At 40.1% G+C, this 22,748-nt stretch overlaps 1 protein-coding gene across 5 annotated transcripts in view; it reads left to right on the forward strand.

Annotated features, from left to right (window-relative positions):
• Positions 1 to 339: 339 nt before the first annotated feature.
• Positions 340 to 22,748, forward strand: part of cstf1 (cleavage stimulation factor, 3' pre-RNA, subunit 1) — a 47,133-nt gene continuing 24,724 nt past the window's right edge. The window contains exons 1-3 of one of the 5 annotated variants that reach the window (XM_063031765.1): positions 340 to 427; positions 5,279 to 5,476; positions 10,630 to 10,907. In XM_063031765.1, the coding sequence (XP_062887835.1) occupies positions 5,308 to 5,476; positions 10,630 to 10,907 (447 nt within the window). In that variant the 5' untranslated portion in view covers positions 340 to 427; positions 5,279 to 5,307. Of the gene's footprint in view, positions 615 to 3,687; positions 3,805 to 5,278; positions 5,477 to 10,629; positions 10,908 to 22,748 lie in introns of those variants that run through there. The other 4 variants (XM_063031750.1, XM_063031757.1, XM_063031773.1 and 1 more) reach the window with 4 other exon arrangements.

Below are 22,748 nucleotides of genomic sequence, written 5' to 3' on the forward strand. Positions count from 1 at the left end.
AGACAAAATCACTAAACAAAGTATTACATACACCCTTGGAGGTCGACCGGGGGGCGGGGGTGCTACCTCCCTGAAATGAGTTTTTGCAGGGTGGGATGTCTGCCTAGTTTCACCTATCACTTGTCAGCTTGTCCTGCTCCTTCCTCCATCTTATTCTGGTTTCTGCACCAGTCCCGAGATGTCGACCTGTTATTCCTCTCCACGGATGCTGCCCGACCTGCTGAGTTACCCCAGCATTTGCAGATTATTTTGTGTTTTTTATTCCTCTCCTGTCTGACCTGCTGAGTTTTGTAGGTTTTCTATGTGTTCCAACATCTGCAGAATCTCGAGCTCAGGTTAGAATGATTGACAGCGGCGGACTTCGGCCGTAGAGAGCGCTGTGCGCGTGACGTCATCACGCCGCACGCTGCCGTTGCCGTCCCTCGCGGTGAGTAAACCGCCGCTCTCTCGTATAGTCTTTCAGCCTCGCCGGGTCCTCAACGTCGTGGCTTTGTTTGCTTTGGTACGAGAGGAATTTATAACCAAAGAGGTTCGTGGTTATAGAGTCAGTCAAAACAGGGCAGAGGGAGCAGTGTGGAACAGGGGCAGGCCTAGGCCCGGCCCGACAGGGAAAGGTGAGGTGACGTGAGGGATGGGGTTGGGGTTGATGAGGTGAGGTGGGGGTCTGGTGAATGTTAGGAGGCGGTTCAGGGAATGGAGAGGCTGGGGCTGACGAGTAGAGTAGGTAGGGATCGGGTGGGGTGCGTGAGGGGGAAGAACGGGACGGGTGAGGTTGGGTGGTATGGGGTGGAGGTAGGTGGGGTTGTGTGGGTGAGTGGAGGGGGAGGGCGAAGGGTTAAGGGTGGATGGGATGGGTAAGTGTAGCAGCAGAGGAGTGGGTGAATGAATGTAGGGAAGGGTGGGTGGGTTGGTTGGCGAAGTGAGATGGGAAATGGAGAGGGGAAGGTTAATTGAGGTTAGAAGGGCGGGTAGAAAGAAATGGCAACTTGAGTAGGCTATCCAGCTCTTTGAACCTATTATATTCATTAAATCATGGCTGATCTTTTGCCTCAGCTGAATTGTCCAGCATTGTATCAGTCAAATCCCTTATTTCCTTTTGATCTCTGTATTGAAGAAACGCAATGACTGAGGCTGTACATTTCAATATATTATTTCTGCCATGTTCTCACCTATTCACTCCATTGTCCACTACCCCTTGAAGCTTCAGTCCCCACAATTCCACCCAATTTACTATTATCATAAGATACTTAATAAGACATTCAGTCCCCAGAGCAAATTGTTGATATAGTATGTGAATACTTAGGTTCTCAAAGCATTGTGGTGTTCCATTAGGCACAACCTGAGCAGATCTCTTTACTCCTGCTCATAGTTTTTTTGCCTGATAAATAAGTGCAGGTATACTAACCTTGATTTCATGTGTATTCGCTATGCTGACCAGTCTCCTGTGCAGAGATTGATTTCTAAAAAAAAATCCAATGTGCTACAAGTTAGTCCTGAAGCAAGATGAGATGGGGGGGGGGTAGGGAAAATGGGTTGAGGGTTGTTGGAGTGGTCATCAAAGCTGAACCCCAGCTGTTGTTAGACCTGGTTATGTTTGGGTCCTATGTGGAAGCGAATAGTCATGGAGAGCTGAACGATGAAATCTTCTTAGACAAGTGCTGTTTATCTGAGGTGTATGATTATTCCAGTCAATGGAGTTGGGATGAGGCCTTTGCCCTCATTTCTTCAATTGATCTTCTCTAACCGAGTTTGAGGTTTGGCTGAGTATGTGACACTGGTCAAAGATTGCCTTCAGATTGGTGCAACTTGGGCAGAGTTCTTGCAGCAAATATAACAAGGAACTGAACCAAGAAATCCATGGACTTGTTTGTTTTTTACAGTTTCATTCAGTGCTGTTGCTGAATTTGAGCTAAACAGGCATTTGGGCTGACCCCCTGAGATCTTCCTGTGCCGTTAAGCTTATATTGTTGCTGCTGAAGACCTATTGGATATCAGGAAATATAGATTCTAATAGAACAAATATAGATTCTAATAGAACAAATGACAAAATCCTTTATTAATGGCAGAAACCTGATGGAAGGAAGTCATAGTCATACTTTATTGATCCTGGGGGAAATTGGTTTTCGTTACAGTTGCACCATAAATTAAATAATAATAAAACCATAAATAGTTAAATAGTAATATGTAAATTATGCCAGGAAATAAGTCCAGGACCAGCTTACTGGCTCAGGGTGTCTGACCCTCCAAGGAAGGAGTTGTAAAGTTTGATGGCCACAGGTAGGAATGACTTCCTATGACGCTCTGTGTTGCATCTCAGTGGAATGAGTCTCTGGCGGAATGTACTCCTGTGCCCAACCAGTACATTATGTAGTGGATGGGGGACATTGTCCAAGATGGCATACATCTTGATGAATGTAGTACATATCATCTGTGTAGATTTTCAGAATGTATTTGACTATTTGATATATAAAAAATGGCCAGTAAAAATCAAAGTTAAGCAATAATTGGGTCAATGGCAGCATGGATAAAAGATTGATGATTGATTTTGATACAGGGATGGTAGAAAATTGTATTTCCTGCAGTTATTAACTTTTCTAATTGATTCATAGAGCAATACAGCATGATATAGGCCCTTTGGTCCAACGAGAGACCACATGCCTACCTAGCTAGTCTTAGTTTTCTGCATCAGCACATATTTCTCCATGCTTCTCACTTTCATCTACCTATCCAAGTGCTTCTTAAATGATAACATTGTACCTGCTTCAACTACTTCTTCTGGCATTTCATTCCGTAAGCTCCTCACCATCTGCGTGAAAAAGTTCCCCGTCAAGTACCCTTTAAATCTTTAGCCAAGTTTTGGACCTCCCTAACCCGAGGAAGAGACTGTTACTTTTCACCTTGTGTCTCTCAGCCAACCTCTCCCTATAAAGCAGACCCTTTAGTCCTAGCCACATCCTCAAATCTTTTCTGCACTCTTTCCAATTTAATCAAGTCTTTCTTCTAACTGTGTGACCAAAATTATGCACAGTATTCCCAAGCGTGGCCTCACCGATGATTTGTATAACTGTAAAAGCTCCCAACTCTTACACTGTATGCCTGGATTGATGAAGGCCAGTATGTTAAAGCTTTTTCACCACTCCAGTCTATCTGTGATGACACTTCCAACAAACTATGCACTCTTTCTTCTAGGTCCCTCTGTTCCATTACACTTCCGAATTTCTTACCATTCATAGTATAAATCCTCTAGTTTCACTTCCGCAAATGCATTAATAAAGTGGATGTAGGTGTGTAGAGTGGAATTCCATTTTGCAGATGATGTCAACATTGTGATGAACAGGATAGTAAAATGCTCCAAACACTAGTAGAATATGTAGACAAGTGGCAAATTAGATGTGAGACAGAAATGTGAAATTAAAACATTTTGTCAGAAAGAACAAGGAAGCACAATTGAGACTAGATAGCACATTTTAAAGGATGTGCATGAATAGAGGTCAGCCAACTTCATTGCATCAATTGCGTCTCCCCTGTAATCTCTCATCAACTACGAAGAATCTCAACCATATATTTATTATGTCTAGACTTGCGTATTCTAATGATTTTCTGACAAAATCTTGGTATTATCCTTGAACTCAGGATATACTAAAACATTGAACATATCTGAATTTGTACCAGGTCCCATTTACTATTGCTTAACTCATTAAGGAGGATATTTGTGGAACAGCTGAAAGTGATTTAACCTGGATGTTGCCTTGAAGAACTGCTGTGAGGTAGAGGTGACTGGCATCTGTTAACCCAATTGTCCTGGTAGGGGTGTTACCCGTCATTTACTCCCAATTTCTGTTTTATTTTGCTGAAGTTCCTTGATGTTAAATATGGTCAAACGTTACCATGAAGTTTCGTTTTCTTCTTTGTTTCAGCTGAGTGCCACTAAGCAGATGTTCAGTGTGGAATTGTTAGCAAATTCCCCCCATCACTGAAGATAAGAGTAATGCACAAATAATTGGCTGTAAGAGCAATGCACAAGTAATTGGCTGGATTGACCAAGTTTTAATGGCTGAGTCCCATCTGTGTAGTTTTGTTTTCTGTAAGGTAGTTGCAGGGAGAAGGCTTATATAGTGTCACAGTCACCCTGGTTTTGCCCTGTCAGAAACATCCCCTTCTCCACCCTCCCTGTAGATTTGCTGCTTTGAAAATACTTTTTAAAAGTAGGATGCTTTGTCTATTTAAAATTGATCACAAGCAGGAGAGGACTAAACACAAAAAGATTAAATGATACATGTAAAAGCTGGTCTTTATGGCTGGTTGATAAATGTAAAAGGTTATCTGAACCATATGGAAAATGTAACTCTAGGAAATTTCTTCAAGCTAAGTTGTAAGAGAAGAACAATGGATTATAGATTCCATTTGGTGAAATATATATGCAGGGTTATCATCTGGAACTTTATTGAATGAGATGAATTATTCCATGTAAAGGAGCTGCACTCCCTGTAATTATTTGAGATGATTGGGTACCAAACCAGCTGAGATTTTCCATTGGCAGGACTCATAACTTAGTTATATTAATCCTATAATTTAATTGCAAACTCCCAAGTTGCTTGGTCCAGGCAAAGGGTCTCAACCTGAAGTGGCAACCATCCATTTCCCTCCATAGTTACTGTCTGACTTGCTAAGTTCCTCCAGCTAGCTTCTTGTCTGTTAATCCAAGCTGCTGATCATTTTTCATTGATATTTCATTTCTCCCTCAATACTTAAGATAGTATGTAATGAGCTTTCACAAAGAAGAGAAAATCTGCAGATGCTGAAAATCCAAGCAACACACACAAAATGCTGGAGGAACTTAGCAGGTCGGGCAACATCTATAGAAAAAAGTACAGTTGACATTTTGGGCTGAAGTTCTTTGGCAGGACACGTAATGATCTTTAAATGTTTAGAATATTGTGTATATGTCATATGCTCACCAGTAAAAAAATTTGTATTAACAAAGAGTGAGTTGACATTAAAGCATTTTATGTTAATAACGATTTGCTGAATTCCAGTCTTTCCATTAATTTACAGGGTCAATTTCATTCTTTTCCATGGTTTGCAAAAATCACTTACTTTGAGTTAAAGGAAACAGTGTTCCATACTTCCATAGTTACAGTATTAGCAAAAGGGAATCCTTGGAGAGAAGATTTGGTATGCAAATGAATGTATAAGATAAGCTGAAACTAATATGCTGTTTGAAACAGATGTACTCTCTTGATAACTTCATAATTTTTCATTATTTTTGTTCTTTTAGGATAATTGCAGGCAAGGGAGACACAAGAAATGTATCGACCCAAAGTTACTCTTAAGGATCGACAACACCTTTACCGACTTATTATTGGCCAACTGCTTTATGATGGGTACATGAACATTGCATCAAACCTTATCAATGAGATCAAGCCACCATCAGTTTGCTCACCCTCTGAGCAACTACTACATCTTGCCAAGCTTGGTGGGTACCTTGTGTATACTTTTTTCTTTTTGCTGCTTACCAATATCGTCAGAGCTGATAGATGACTCGCTCTAGGAATTAGTCTTGGAAACATAAAATGGGAGCAGGAAAAGGCTATTTGGTCCTTTGAGCCTGCTTCACCATTCAGTGGTTGAATTTAGGCTTCAATTCTATATCCCTAAGCACTCCCCACAACCTTTGATGGCTTTTGTATCTAGATATTTATCTATCATTAAAAATGTTCAGTGATTTCGTCTTTGTGGTCCTATGGTAACAAATTCCACACATTCAGCATTCTGAATGAAGAAATTTCCCCTTATTTCTGTCCCAAGTCTTGTCTCTTATTACCAGAGACTTTGACTTTGTGAAGGGAAAGTGGCGAAACGTTATCGCATCCAGTATGTCTAGTCCTGTTAGAACTTCTTATCATTTTCTAATTGAATTTTATATTCAGAGTTCCAAAGAATGCAAATCTAGATTACTGATATTTAAATACCTATGAGGAGATTTATCACAATACTGCTTGAATTAGAAAGCATGTAATATGAGCATTAGTTTTCTTTTTGGAGTGAAGGTAGTTAGGGGCATTTAAGAATCTCTTAGGCATATGGATAATAGAAAAATGGAGGGCTGTGTAGGAGGGAAGAGTTAGGTTGATCTTGAGTAGGTTAATAGGTCGGTACAACATCATGGGCCGAAGGACCCATCATCATCATCATCATCATCATCATCATCATCATCATCATCATCATCATCATGTGCCGTGCTCTGCCAGAGCCTCGGCAACCATTTTCTTCCACTTTGATCTGTCGGCAGTCAAACCTCTTGCATCTCTGGCGGTGATGCTGCTCCACTTCTTGATGTTGTCGATCCAGGTTGTCCTCTGTCTGCCCCGGGAGTGGCTTTCTTCTACTCTGTCTTCAAGCATAGTTCATTCCAGTGTGTCATCAGTTCTTGAGATGTGTTCAAAATAGCATTTCCTTTGGACAACGGTTTCCGGAAGTATTGGTTTCGTGCCACTCTTTTCTAGGATGAAATCGTTGGATCTCCTTTCAATGTATGACACCCTGAGGATCCGTCCGTATGTCCACATCTCAAATGCTGTCAACTTCTTTTCATCAGCTGCTTTTAGGGTCCATGTTTCACAGCCATATAGGGTTACTGGCCAGACGAGACTCTTGAGGAGGTGTATCTTGGTGTCTGTGCTCATAGATCTGTCTTTCCAGATGTTCCAGAGTTCGTTAGTGCTTGTGCGTGCTGTTGCTAGCCTTCGTCCTATTTCCTTGCTGCATTCGTTTGTATCATTTAGTTCTGCACCAAGGTATATAAAGGAGGACACTTGTTCGATCTTGTCGTTTCCGATGTAGATGTCAGCTTGAATTGCAGTTTTGCTTAACACCATAACTTTGGTCTTTTGTCCATTTATCAGCAATCCAAATTCAGCAGACTTTTGCAACACTATTGTGTAGTGTTTGTAGGTCGTCTTCTGTTGTGGCTAGCAGGGCTGTGTCATCCGCCTGTCTCAAGTTACTGATGGTTCTTGCTCCTATTTTAAAGCCAGGGTTGTCTGGAATTGCCAGTCTCTTGATCATCTCAGTGTAGATGTTAAAAAGGTGTGGAGAAAGGATGTAGTCTTGGCGGACTCCTTTCCCATTGCAGAATGATTCAGTCTCGCCAAATGTTGTCCAAAGGCTGGAGGATTGACTTCACTGTAACCCCGGTAAGGGAAGCTTACAGGTGCTAGTCCTTGCCCAAGGGACACCTGGGAGTACCAGCGACGGTTAAGAGGCACTCCATCATCCTCGTAGCCCTTGTGGACCCCTGCGCCTGGATGCAGTTTTATGTCTTGCCCAGGACTAGAAGGACCCATACTGTGCTAAAATGTTCTACGTTCTGTGTTCTTGTAGAACAGTTCTGCTCTCCCAAAAATCTACTTGGTGAATCTTTGCTGTACTCCCTGTAAGACAAATGTATATTTTCTGAGGAAAGGACAGCAAATTGCACATAATACTCCCAAGTATTATCTCATTAAGGCCCTGTATAATTGTAGCTGTATTCAGATTCCCCTGCTGTGAAGGCTAACATACCATTTGCTGCCTTAAACTCTTTACTGTTCCTTGAAATGATTGAAATAATGGATATTTTTGAGTTCTGTATGAGTGCAGGAAACAAAGTAATACAATTGTCAGTGTATTGTGGGGGAGAGAGAAAAACTAAAGCAAGGACTGTGCCAACTATCCCACAAAAAGTAAGTTCTAGCTTGGACCCATGTGGTTCCCATAACTACACCTTTGATTTGGCAAAAGCTAATGATGTTGAAGGCAAAGTTATTCACTGTGAAGATAAGTTGAGCCACATGGAAGTATATTTTAATGAAGTGGAACTACTTGGGCCTCTTTTGCAGAAGGAATGAAGGTCCTTACATACATAAGAACATAAGAAGTAGGAGCAGGAGTAGGCCATCCGGCCCATTGAGCTTACCCCGCCATTCAATAAGATCATGGCTGATCTGTCTGTAAACTCAGCTCCATTTACCTGCCTTTTCCCCATAACCCTTAATTTCACTACTATGTAAATATCTATCTAACTGTATCTTAAATATATTTAATTAAGAAGCCTCAACTGCTTCCCTGGGCAGAGAATTCCATGGATTCACCACTCTCTGGGGCAAAACAGTTTCTCCTCATCTCCGTCCTAAATCTTCTCCCCTGAATCCTTAGTCTATCATGGTGTAGGATGGAGATGTAGGAGGATTGTATGCCCATGGTAAAGATGGAATCAATGACTGTTGCAGTTGCTGCATTCATTCCTACATGCTAGCTATTGTTTTTCCACTATCAAGCTCCAAAGTCTATTATAGCCAACTGATCTCCATAGCCAACTTTTATCCATTCTTTAGTTTTAGGACTCTGGTTCCCAGTTGAACTAGTCCATTTTCCATCTTGAAGTACTTATGTTGTGAGTATTCTTTCCTAACATACCTTGGTTTAAAGAAAACAAACAGCTGAAGGAACTCAGCTGCTTGTACAGCATTTGTGGAAGGAAGGGAATTATCGACATTTTGGTTTGATGCTTAAGATATTGAATGCTTCATTTCTAATAGGATACACATCTGTGACAACCATTTTTTTTCTGTAGCTTTGCAGTTTTTCAGTGCTTTTAATAAATAAGGTTAATATTAATGAATCCTGAGAGTCAAGGTTGCAGTACTGAAAAAGATACTTACAAACAATAGCATTTATCATCAACTCCTAGTTGACCTCTTGGGTTTCTCAATTTTTAAAAGACTCGTCAATATTTTTATACGGTGCTTTTAGTCAATTTCCTCCAATCATCCCATATGATTTTGCTTATACTGTATGTGAATCCTTCCAAAATGAATTAATACAGTACTTCAGATGGCATCCAGCCTCATACTGTCACAGCTAATACCAAGCCTCATGCACTTCTGGAAGCTGATAAGCAATGTGGTCGATTTCCCATCTCCTCATCCCAAATCAGGTTTTGTAACCTGGGCTACTGGACCTAAATGTTGCAGCTTGTCAAATTATGATGAGAGTGGGGAAGTCAGTCTGAAACACCTTTTCTATATTTGATTCAACTACTTGTTAAGTTAGTGAAATAATAGCAAACGTAAGTAGAACACATTTCAAAGGCATAAAGGTGCCTAGCCTCTTGTATTTTTTTCTGTAGATGTATGCCATCCTACCTCTGTAATCTCCTGCAACTCTAGAATTCTCAACAACCTGAGCCGTAATTCTGTCATTCACTTCGTAAGCCTTCAAACCAATTTGTTGGTCTTCTGTTAAAATGTCTGTTTATGTGGCTTGATTTTGTTTGATAATGCTTCTGGGCTTTTTTCCTGTGTTAAAGGCTTTGCACAAATGCAAGTTATTGCCTAATTATAATATTCATCTCAGTCACACTTCCTTAACTTCTCACATTGCAGAAGCTTATGACCTTAATTTTTTTTAAATCAACAACACTTTGGAGAGACTATCAAGATTTTTGAGTTAACAAGCCATCTGGTTAAAAAAAATCAAAATAACAATTGATGCTGGAAATCTTAAGATAAAATTAAATGCTGGAAACACTCAGCAGATTAGATCGCATCTATGGAATCAGTTAAAGTTTAAGATCACTTCAATGCTTCAAAGTTCAAGGTACATTTATTATCAAAGTATATTTATTATCATAGTATGTATACTATATACAACCTTGGAGGCTGTCACAAAAAAAGAAACACAATATAACCCATTTTAAAAAAACCTACACAACAGAGACTATCAAACACCCAATGTGCAAGAAAAGAACAAGTTGTGCAAACAATAAAAAAGTAAACAAATAACACATAGAACATTAACCAAGCGTGTCCATGGCCTCTGAGCTAGGTCAGTGATGAGGCGAGTGAAGCAGTTGCAGGAGCCCGATGGCTACAGGTCATAGCCACAGAAGCAGTTCAGCGCTGTACTGATGGTTGCAGGCCACAGCTGCAGAATCATTTCAGCACTGAAGCGCCTTGATCAAATTGTGTGAATTGGGGGGAAAAAAGTGAACAAAAACACAGGGAGCGTGTACTGCGTTTTCCCTGAAAGTGAGTCCACAGCTGCGGAAAATAAGTTCAGCGCTGAGTCAAGTGAACCCAATGCAGGAGCCCGATGGCTGCAGGGCAGCAACTGCTCCTGAACATGATGGCATGTGGCCCAAGACTCGTGCACCTCTTAACCCAATGGCTGCAACGAAAAGAGAGGGAGACCACTCAAATGCAGGCAGTTGGTGCTGAACACCTGTTTTGTGCTCTCATCCTTGACAATTTTAATCTTGCTTGACATTGCAATATCATCATAGTTCTATTTACAAATTGGTGTCTCAAGCCATTCTTGGAGCATTGCAATGCTTCAATATACATCCTGTACAATAAATATAGTTTTCAATAAATTATATATAGCTAGTTTTTTTTAAAAGAGTTGAGTGGGAGTGAGAATGAAAGACTAGGTCTTCTAAGGATTTGGAAATTTTCAAGTAATATTAATGAAAATTGCTGTTGCTATTGTGATGTCAGGCTGTGGATCTTGCTGTACTCCTGGAAGAAGGCTGGTTTGGTTTGATTTTGTATTGATTTTTTTGTATTTTAATCCGGTTTTTGTTCGCAGGAATGGAGAATGATGACAATACTGTTCAGTATGCTATTGGACGCTCAGATACAGTGGCTCCTGGTACAGGTATTGATATGGAATTTGATGCTGATGTTCAGACCATGTCCCCGGAGGCTGCTGAGTATGAGACATGCTATGTGACATCACACAAAGGGCCATGTCGAGTTGCCACCTACAGCCGAGATGGACAGCTGATTGCTACAGGTTCTGCTGATGCATCCATCAAGATTCTGGATACAGAGAGGATGCTAGCAAAGAGTGCCATGCCTATTGAGGTACACGGTTAGAGTAGATATCTGTTTTGCACAAGTTCAAATGTTGTTAAAGTATATATGTTTGTTTTACAGACATTCCTCATCCAAGAGGTCTTTATTCTTGGACAAAGAGTAGCCTGTGTAACATTCTTTAATTATGAATGTATAATGAAATCAGTATAGGATATGGATCTTATACAGTCAAAGAATATTAACCACATAAACTATTGATCTGCACTCATTGGGCAAAAAAGTACCTTCCAGCACTTCGATGATGATAGTTTCTGCTAGTATTACCCTTTCAGGCAGTGAATTTCAAACTCCTATTTTACCTAGTCCTGATCCTTCTATCAGTTCGTTCAAATCTGTTCTTTAAACCACTTCAGCTTGGCATCCCCTTCTCGCAATTCCTCCGTTTCCGCCGCATCTGCTCTTAGGATGAGGCTTTTCATTCCAGGATGAGGGAGATGTCCTCCTTTTTTAAAGAAAGGGGCTTCCCTTCCTCCACTATCAACTCTGCTCTCAAAGGCATCTCCCCCATTTCACGTACATCTGCTCTCACTCCATCCTCCTGCCACCCCACTAGGAATAGGGTTCCCCTGGTCCTCACCTACCACCCCACCAGCCTCCGGGTCCAACATATTATTCTCCGTAACTTCTGCCACCTCCAACGGGATCCCACCACTAAGCACATCTCCCCCCCCCCCCCGCTTTCCGCAGGGATCACTCCCTACGCGACTCCCTTGTCCATTCGTCCCCCCCATCCCTCCCCACTGATATCCTTCCTGGCACTTATCCTTGTAAGCGGAACAAGTGCTACACGTGCCCTTACACTTCCTCCCTTACCACCATTCAGTGCCCCAGACAGTCCTTCCAGGTGAGGCAACACTTCACCTGTGAGTCGGCTGGGGTGATATACTGCGTCCGGTGCTCCCGATGTGGCCTTCTATATATTGGCGAGACCCGACGCAGACTGGGAGACCGCTTTGCTGAACACCTACGCTCTGTCCGCCAGAGAAAGCAGGATCTCCCAGTGGCCACACATTTTAATTCCACATCCCATTCCCATTCTGACATGTCTATCCATGGCCTCCTCTACTGTAAAGATGAAGCCACACTCAGGTTGAAGGAACAACACCTTATATTCCGTCTGGGTAGCCTCCAACCCGATGGCATGAACATTGACTTCTCTAACTTCCGCTAATGCCCCACCTCCCCCTCGTACCCCATCCGTTATTTATTTTTATACACACATTGTTTCTCTCACTCTCCTTTTTCTCCCTCTGTCCCTCTGACTATACCCCTTGCCCATCCTCTGGGTTCCCCCTCCCACCTTTGTCTTTCTCCCCGGACCTCCTGTCCCATGATCCTCTCATATCCCCTTTGCCAATCACCTGTCCAGCTCTTGGCTCTATCCCTCCCCCTCCTGTCTTCTCCTATCATTTTGGATCTCCCCCTCCCACTTTCAAATCTCTTACTAACTCTTCCTTCAGTTAGTCCTGACGAAGGGTCTCGGCCTGAAACGTCAACTGTACCTCTTCCTAGAGATGCTGCCTGGCCTGCTGCGTTCACCAGCAATTTTGATGTGTGTTGCTTGAATTTCCAGCATCTGCAGAATTCCTGTTGTTTCAGCTTGGGGAAATTGGTACTTCATATTTCACGTATCTCTGTTATAATTTTATTTACCCTTGTTGAGTCACCAATTAGCCTCCTCTGTTCAAGAGGGAAAATAGCGAATGTCTATTCAATCTTTCCTCACAGATAAAATTTCCAGTCCTGGTGGTACCATCCTTGTAAACCTTTTATGTATCCTCAGCGTAATTTTATCATTTCTGTGATAGGAATAGTACACAATAAGAAATCTGTGACCAGACAAACACTGAATTTAGTTCCAACATATTCTTCCTCTTATTTTCTCTGCCCCAGTTAATAAAGGAGCATCCTACATGGCGTTTAAACCGCCTCTTCTACTTATCTTGCTACCTTTAAGTAACTGTATGGACTCCATCCAGGATCCCAGAGTTCCTCCTCACCTTATTCATACTGACCATCATAGAACATGGAATGGAACAGGCTCTTTAGCCCATCCCATCATGTCTGTGCCCACATGGTCCTATCTCCCTGCATTTGGTCTGTATCCCTCTAGTTACTGCCTGTTTATTTGTCTGTCTATAATTGTCTCTTAAATGTTGCTATTGCATTTGTTCCTACCACCTAACCCCGGCACCACATTCCAAACATTTACCACTTTCTGTGTTATATCAAAACTTGTCTTGAACATCTCATTTAAACTTTTTCCCTCTCACCTTAAATCTTGCCCTCTAGTATTTGACGTAAGACCATAAATTCGGCCCATTGAGTATGCTCCACCATTTGATTATGGCTGATGTATTTTCCCTCTCAGTCCCATCTCCTCCTCGGTGAAGAAGACTTTGACTATCTACCCTGTCTATGAGTCATAATTTTATATATTTCCATTAGGTCTTGTTCTCAACCTCTTGACACTCCATTGAAAACAACTCAAGCTTATCCAACCCTTGTAATAAATACAGTCCAATCTAGGCAACATCCTGGTGAAAACTTTCTGTGCACTCTTCAAAGCTATGATGCTTCCTATGATGCAACAACTAGAACTGGACAATATATTCCGAATGTGACCTAGCCAGAGTTTTACAGAGCTGCAACGTGTTTTGCAAACTTTCATATTCGATGTTCTGACCAATGAAGGCAAGCATGATATACCCTTCAGTCCCATTATTCACTTATTTTGTCACTTTCAGGTAGCTGTGGACTTGCACCTGAAGATTCTTCTGTACATCAATGTTCATGGTGGTTGTGTCATTTAATAAATACTTCTCTCATGCATTGATCTCTTAAAGTGTGCCATCTCGTGCTTGTTCAGATTAAATGCACTTTGCCATCCAAATTTCTAGCTGATCTATATTCCCCTGTATCGTTTAAACAACTTTTCTTGCCATCCAGAAATCCACTAAGTTCTGTATTGTCTGCAAGCTAACTAATCAAACCACTTACATTTGTCTCCAAAGCATTTATGCACAGACTGCAAACAATGTATATTGATTCTGGAAAGGTTCCTGAATAATTAAGGGCATCACTTGAGCTGATCTTGGTTTACAGAGGACATTAATACTTTGGGAAATTAATGCTGCTGCATAGTATCACCCACGTTCAAAAAAAAATGTAAAAAGGTACTTTTACTTTCCATGAGGGTGTATTAAAGAGAGAACAGAAGTGGGAACTCCCTTTGTTCCTTTTGTAAAATGTCAATTATTATGCGAGTTGATATCTGCTAACTTATCGCAAATTGTTTCAAATACTAACCTGCACCTTCACGGCATCAATCTATTGATTAAGTCTTTATTATTTGATGACTGATTTAGAACTTCACCTAATGAGCTGGGTTCTCTTCATTATATATTTTAGCTGTTCCTCAGTTAGCAGCCATGTGTTTATTTGTCCTGAGAAATTTATAAAATCTTTTGAGATCTTAACAAGTTTAAGGAAAAATAGATTTTTGAATTAAGGGGTAATTTAAATATGCAAAGACAAAGCTGTATAATGTTGAAAAATTGCAAGAAGTCATTGAGTTCACAAGATATTGAAAATGCATCAAAAGGTATTTTATAAGTCTTTCCACATTGTAATGACTTGATAATTTAAGAAATCTCAAAATCAATGAACCATTTATTACAGTGTCTTGAAAAAGTATTCCGCCCCACATCTATTTTCACATTTTACTGTCTCATTTTCTAAATATAAAATGTATTGAAGTAGGATTTTTTTGAGCTAATCTATAAAACATTATGCATCATGTCAAATCAAAAGAAAAATTCCAAAATATCTACAATTTACTAAAATTTAAAAAAAAAATTGAGGCTGAATAAGTATTCATTCCCTTGTAATTACTGCACAAACTTTCCTCGGGTGCAATACTGTATATTACCTTACCAAATCATCCAATTTGTTGATGTAGAAAATTGGGTGATCACTTGAATAAATACACTCTCTCTCTGTAAAGTCCAACAGTATGGTGATTTTCAACAGACCAAACCAAAATGAGGCCAAAAGAGCATTCAAGACAAGTTAGGGAAATAATAATAGAGAAGCACAAATCTGGGGAAGGATACAAGACCATCTCAAAGGCAGGCAGCATGCTTTTGAGCTCAGTGCTGTCTATCATGAAAAAGTAGAAAAAATACGAAATGAAAGCCAGACTGCCTAGGCCTCAGTTTAGTCGCCACAGATGAATAGCACTTGTAAGAGAGGCTACTGTGATGCCAACAGTCACTGAGTGAGCTGCAGAAGTCAGTGGCTGCAGCAGGAGATGAAGTTCATGGCTCGACTATCTAAGGCCTTGCACAAAAGGATTATTATGGAAGAATGGCAGGAAAGAATTCCTGGCTTAAAAAAAAGCACATCTTTGCCTGTAAAGGTTTTGCAAAGCATCACCTAAAAGATGCTGTGAAGATGTGGAAGAAGGTCTTGTGGTCAGATGAGACTAAAGTGAAATTTTTTTGGACCTCAACATTATGTAGTATGTGTGGTGTAAATCTTAATACCGTGTATCAACCAGGTAACATCATCCCTTCTGTAAAGTATGGTGGAGGTAGCATCGTGCTATGGGGTTTTTTTTTTCAGCAGCAGGGACTGGAAATCTGATCAGGATTGATGGGAAGATGAAGTCTGCTCAATACTGAGAGATCCTGGATAAAAACTTGCTACTCTTGCCAGAAAGCTTAAACCGGTGAGGAAGTTTGTCTTTTAGCAGGACAACAGCCCAAACTGCACTGCCAGAGCAACCATGGAGTGGCTTCAAATGAAGAAAACTTGTGTCCTTGAGTGGCCCAGTCAGAATCCTGACCTTAACGCAATCAAACATCTCTGGCATAATCTCAAGATTGCTGTGTACTGCCTTTCCCCAACTAAGCTGGCACAGCTTGAGCAATTTTGCAAGGAGGGATGGGCAAATCTTGCTCCATTAAGTTGTGCAAAGCCATGAGACTTATCAAAAATAAAACAACTGGTTGTAATAGCTGTGAGAGGTGGTTCTACTAAGTACTGAGCAAAGGGGGATGAATACTTTTGAACAGCTGACAATTCAGTTTTTGAATTTTTAGTTTTTCATGCTTTACAATTTTCCCTGTTTTTTTTGGGTTCTACTTTGTGGGGGGGGAGGGAGTATGCAGTTCACAAATAAATATTCAGTTAAATTGATCAAAATCCCTGGTTGTAGTACTCATTTATGTGAACCAAAGGTTGGAGGATGAATACTTTTATAAGGCACTGTATCAGCTATTAGATGTCTCACAAACAGTTTTTTTTGGGTCAGATTCTTCCAGTAAAATCTTCTGCTTTAGTCATACAGGCTGAATGTATTTTAACAAATAAACACTTCTCGGGCTTCTAGCTGGGTATAGGTATTAGTTATAATCACCGTTTTAATGACAAACTCTGCTAGATGAAGATGGCAGCATTGTCATCAAAACGTCGGTTATAATCTATACCTACACCCGGCTGGAAGCCCGAGAGAAATTTATTCGTTGTATACACTGGGAAAGAACTAGATCCTTTCTCAATGTACTTTGTCAAAACTGGCATAATATCTATTGCCAAGTGAAGTTCTCAGGTGGTGTCAATTGATGCATGTTATTCCTTAATTACAATGTTACAATCTGCAACATCTTTGCTAAACTACTGATAGCAACTTTGAAGTTTACAGGTGTCCCCCGCTTTTCAAACGTTCGCTTTTCGAAACCTCACTGTTACGAAAGACCTACATTAGTTCCCTGTTTTTGCTAACAGAAGGTGTTTTCACTGTTACGAGAAAGGCAGTGCGCGCCCCAAGCAGCCAAGCTCCTCCCCCGGAACTGCATTCTAGCCGGCATTGCTTAAACACGTGCCTGTGAGCAGCCGTTAGCAAGATGAGCTCTAAGGTATCGGAAAAGCCTAAAAGAGCTCGTAAGGGTGTTACACTTAGCGTAAACTAGACACAATTAAGCGTTTCGATCGTGGTGAACGAAGTAAGGACAAAGTGAGTTTCGCTTGTGGAAGTTGACGAAGATGATGTTGAAGAGGTTTTGGCATCCCATGACCAAGAAGTGATAGAGAAGAGCTGATGCAATTGGAAGAGGAAAGGATAACAATCAAAACCGAATGCAGTAGCAAACGGACCAAAAGTGAAGTCGTCCAGGAACTGAACATGAAGCAACTGCGTGAGATTTTCGCTGCAATGATAAAGTTCGACTTTAATTTTGAAAGGGTACGTCGGTTTAGGGCATATTTGCAGGATGGTTTGAGTGCTTACAAAGAACTGTATGATAGAAAAATGCGCGAGGCTAAGCAGTCAAGCAAGCCTTCCAATCAGCCACAGCAGACGACGAACCTCGACCTTCGACATCGAGGCAGGCAGACATAGAAGAAGATGACCTGCCTGTCCTGATGGAAACAGACGACGAGATGACACCTCAGTGTCCCATCACCCCAACCCCGGGCCGCGGACAGATACCGATTCGCGGAGAATGCAGCGGTAGCCGGGTGGCACCCAGCACATCTTTAAGAAAAAAAGCCGAAATAAACAAGCTAATTAATTAGGTGCCGCCTGGCACGTAAATGTCGGCGCAGATCAGAGGCGATTGCCGATTGTGTTGCCTCTGATCTGGACCGACATTTACGTGCCGGGTGGCACCTAATTAGTTAGCTTGTTTATTTAGGCTTTTTTCTTAAAGATGTGCTGGGTGTGTCCCGGCTACCACTGGACCACTGCATGCTTCGCGGCAATGTATCGGTCCGTGTCCTGGAGGGTTGGGGCGAATGCCTCCGACTTGGCCTAACACACCATCATCCTTGTGCTGGATGTCTTCCCGATTCCCGTAAGTGATACTACACTGTACATACATTATTTCTACTTAATATAGGCTGTGCATTTTTATGTGTAATTTGGTATGATTTGGCAGCATCATAGCTTAAAGGTTACTGGAGAGAGTGCTACTGCCGAGAGTGCTTGCGCCGAGTGCTTCTGCCGACAGCACTTGCGCCGTGTTTTTGCCGAGAGCGCTTGCGCCGTATTTCTGCCGAGAACGCTTGCGTGAGATTTTCGCTATGGAGAACAGTGCAGGCAATAATTGTAGAGAAGTAATTCTACTTTATACAGGCTGGGTATTTATCATATCATTCCTGCTTTTAGTATATGTTACTGTTATTTTAGGTTTTATGTGTTATTTGGCATGATTTGGTAGGTTATTTTTGGGTCTGCGAATGCTCACATTTTTTCCATATAAATAAATGGTAATTGCTTCTTTGCTTTACGACCTTCCAGTTTACGAACCATTTCATAGGAACACTCTACCTTCGGATGGCGGGGGAAACCTGTACTCATTTAAGTACATATTCATAAGCTTGTGTCAGTCAAAGTGTAATAAAAGGTGAACAATGCTATTTGTTACTCCAGCAAAATGCAGACCAATCTCAAACTGTAAAGAAGGATGGCTTGCTCTTACTGATTATTCTTAAGGATGTTCCTTATGCATTTACAATAACTTAACTGGAAAATATTAAGTAAGCTGTATCATTTTGATTCAAGAGCTACAAGATCTAGGGTTGACTTTAGTTAATTGAAGTTTGAGCAAATGGTGGAAAAAAAAAATCCACATTTGATCTCAGTATCAGAGTGAAAAGTGTTGGCATTTCATTTCTACTTAATATTCAGTAACCCTAAACATAGGTGGCAGTACATACATCAAATTTGAATGAAAGCAAGATCGGATTCAGCTGTGTAAATTCTTATAACCAAATAGTTATGACTATATACCAGCAAGAACTAGCCCCTTTCCTATAAGAGGGAAACTTAACGAGAGTGAAAATCAGTAGGCTAGAATATTTCTCAAGGTGTACTGGAATTTGCCTGCTGGCCGCTGATGAAATAACAGCTCTCTGCTGGTGCTCGTAATTTTCTTACTTTTCTCTCCAACCTTTTGAAATACTACAGTTAGACAGGTTATTATATTTCTGTGACTACTAAAGCAGCTTTGGAAGCTATTATGGGCTCAGTTCAAAAGCTTACTGAGGAGTTTCAACAGTTCAGAAAAGAAATCAGCGCTGAAATTAAACAAATCGGTATGAAACTAGAAGATATTCAAGAAATTCTAACCAAGCACGATAAGAAGATAAAGGAACATGAAGATATTATTACTTTACTGGATGAGAGAATGGATGATTTGCAAAAGCTGTATGAAAAAGAATCCAAGTCCAATAAAATAATGAGACAGAAGATTATTGATTTGGAAAACAGAAGTAGGAGGAACAACTGACGAATCTTGGGACTTAAGAGCAAACGGAAGGAGATAATCCTAAAGAATTCTTTGCAAACCTTTTGATAGAATTATTCCCTGATATTATAAAGTCTCTGCCTTTGATTGATCGTGCCCACAGGTCACCTATCTACGGATCGACTTCAAAATCAAAACCAAGATCAGTCTTTATATGTTTCCATGAATTTCAAATAAAGGATCGTCTGATTCCTGCTGCCCGTGGAAAAGGTATGGTTGACTACCAAGATCAAAAGATTTGTATTTTTGAAGATTTTTTATCAGAAGTTATGGCAGAACGTGTTAAGTTTAAAAAAAGTTATGGCGGAGCTATACAACCAAAATTTTAAACCCTCTCTTTGTTCTCCGGCTCGACTGAGAATTACGATGGAAGATGGATCATTTAAATAGTTTGATATGAAGGAGCAGGCACAAGAATTTTTAGACTCAAGAAAATGACTGTGTACATACATAATAGATTAAAAACCTTGCCAACACAGAAATACTACACATTTTAAAAAATGACTGTTTAATATTTTTCAGTATGAATAATTGCTATTTCTGTTCGATAAACCTGTCTAAGCTTGTTTTTCACTGTATATTATTTAGTCTTGGTTGGAACAGTAAATAACCTTGAATTCTTTGAAGCGGTTCCAACAGACTTTCTAAGGGAATGTGTTTAGGGGAGATAGATAGTGGTTCTTTGACCGATTTTCTGTCTTTGGGAGGAGGGAGGGGGATGGGGAGTTTTTTTCTTGAAGCTGATTTGGGAATCTAGTCAATTCTGTTGCTTAGCTAATATATTTCAAGGTTTATTATTTGGGTTTAATATACATTTTTCTGATTGCTACTTTAACCTTTCTTATAAATAGTTTTAAAATGGATCAAAGTATTAATTTGCTTAGTTTTAACTTGAAAGGGCTAAATCACCCCGTGAAAAGAAATAAGATATTTGCCTATATTTAAAAAACTTAAGGTACCAATTGCTTCTCTTCAAGAAACCCATGTATATAAGTGTGACAATTCACGCCTTTTTAATTCATAGAGGGAGTCTCATTTCCATTCCTCGTTTCAGGCCAAAGCTAGAGGGGTTTTGATCCTTATAGATAATAAAGTTTCCTTTGTTCAACATAAAGAAATTTCTGATACTAATGGGCGTTTTGTTATAGTATCAGGGAAACTGAACAACAAATTAATGGTATTTGCCGATGTGTATGCTCCGAATATAGATGACCCAGATTTCTTTAAGCGTTTTTTTTTTCATTTTTGCCAGATCTAAGTCTGTACTCATTGGTGATGGATGGAGACTTTAATTGTTGCGTAGATCCAGTTTTAGATCGTTCATCTTCTAAACCAATGATACCAAATAAATCAGCTGTATTTATTAAATCTTTTTTAATGAAATGTGGTATTATTGATGTTTGCAGTTTTTTTTTCATCCAGTAGACAAGGAATATTCGTTTTTCTCTCATGTCCATCATACATATTCCAGGATTGATTATTTTTTTATTGATAGCCAAATGATTCCATTAGTTCGATCCTGTGACTGTAAAGAGGTTGCTGTTTCAGATCACGCTCCTTTGTTTCTATCTTTAAATCTTCCTGGTCGTCTTCAAACAAATAGATTTTGGTGATTTAATCTAACTTTGTTATCTGATAAAGATTTTTTAAAGTTTATGAAGAGACAAATTACTTTTTTTTTGAAGAGAATACGTTAGAGGAGACTTCTAGTCTTATCAGATGGGATGCCTTTAAGGCGTATATTATATAACAGAAAGTTGTTGGAACAACCTGTTTCTTTTGAGGAAATTGTTGAGTCTGTGTGCTCATTACCTTTGAGGAAAGCTCTGGGTCCAGATGGATTTTCTGGAGAATTTTACAAGACCTTTTCCTCACTTCTTATACCTCATTTATGTTCAGTTTTTTCAGATTCATTTAAGTCGGGCAGACTCCCTCTGTCTTTTTATGTGGCTTCTATTTCACTTATTCTTAAAAAGAATAAGAATCCAACTGAATGCTCTTCTTATAGACCAATTTCTTTACTTAATGTTGATACTAAGATCCTACCTAAAGTTTTGGCCCATAGGATTGAAAATATTTTACCATCTGTCATTTTTGATAACCAAATTGGATTTATTAAAAATCAATTTTCTCACTTTAATATTCGCCAGTTATTAAATGTTATTTATTCTCCTTCTAACATGATATCGGAATGTGTGGTATCCCTAGATACTGAGAAAGCTTTCGACAGAGTTGAATGGAATTATTTATTTAAAACTTTAGAAAAATTCAATTTTGGGCCCGTTTTCATTCAATGGATTAAATTACTTTATTTAGCTCCTTCCGCTAGGGTTATCACTAACTCTTATAATTCCAAACCATTTAAGCGTCAACGTGGCACTAGACAAGGCTGTCCGTTGAGCCCTTTGCTTTTCAATCTGGCCTTAGAACCCTTAGTTATTGCCTTTCGAGAATCTAATGATATCACTGGTATTTTAAGGAGCGACACTATTCATAAAGTCTCTCTGTACGCTGATGATCTGCTGCTATTTATTTCTAATGTTAAGACTTCATTACCCCATGTGCTTTCTTTAATCTCCTCTTTTAGCCAGTTATCAGGTTATAAATTAAACCTACATAAAAGTGAACTTTTCCCTTTGAACAATTTGATACCAACAAATTCTAACCTTCCTTTTAAAATTGTAAGAAACCAATTTACCTACTTAGGTGTAACAATCACTAAAAGCTATAAGGGTCTATTTAAGGAAAATTTTCTTACCCTATTGAATCACATAAAAAGGATACCACAGGTGTCCCCCGCTTTTTGAATGTTCGCTTTACGAAACCTCACTGTTACGAAAGACCTACATTAGTACCCTGTTTTTACTTTCAGAAGGTGTTTTCACTGTTACGAAGAAAGGCAGCGCACGATAAAAAATCAGCGCACGATAAAAGGCAGCGTGCGCCCCGAGCAGCCGCTCTGCCCCGGATTCGGAACGGCATTGCTGAAACACGTTGCATTGAGCAGCCATTAGCAAGATGAGTTCTAAGGTGTCGGAGAAGCCCGAAAGAGCTCATAAGGGTGTTACACTTAACGTAAAACTAGACATAATTAAGCGTTTCGATCGTGGTGAACGAAGCAAGGACAAAGTGAGTTTGGCTTGTGGAAGTTGACGAAGATGATGTTGAAAAGGTTTTGGCATCCCATGACCAAGAACTGATAGATGAAGAGCTGATGCAATTGGAAGAGGAAAGGATAACAATCGAAAGTGAATGCAGTAGCAAACGGACCGAAAGTGAAGTTGTCTAGGAACTGAATGTGAAGCAACTGCGTGAGATTTTTGCTGCAATGATAAAGTACGACTTTAATTTTGAAAGGGTACGTCGGTTTAGGGCATACTTGCAGGATGGTTTGAGTGCTTACAAAGAACTGTATGATCTAAAAATGCGCAAAGCAAAGCAGTCAAGCAAGCCTTCCACATCAGCCACAGCAGACGACGAACTTCGACCTTCGACATTGAGGCAGGCAGACATAGAA

This window comes from Mobula hypostoma, chromosome 2 (genome assembly GCF_963921235.1).
Source record: "Mobula hypostoma chromosome 2, sMobHyp1.1, whole genome shotgun sequence".
NCBI lineage: Eukaryota > Metazoa > Chordata > Chondrichthyes > Myliobatiformes > Myliobatidae > Mobula > Mobula hypostoma.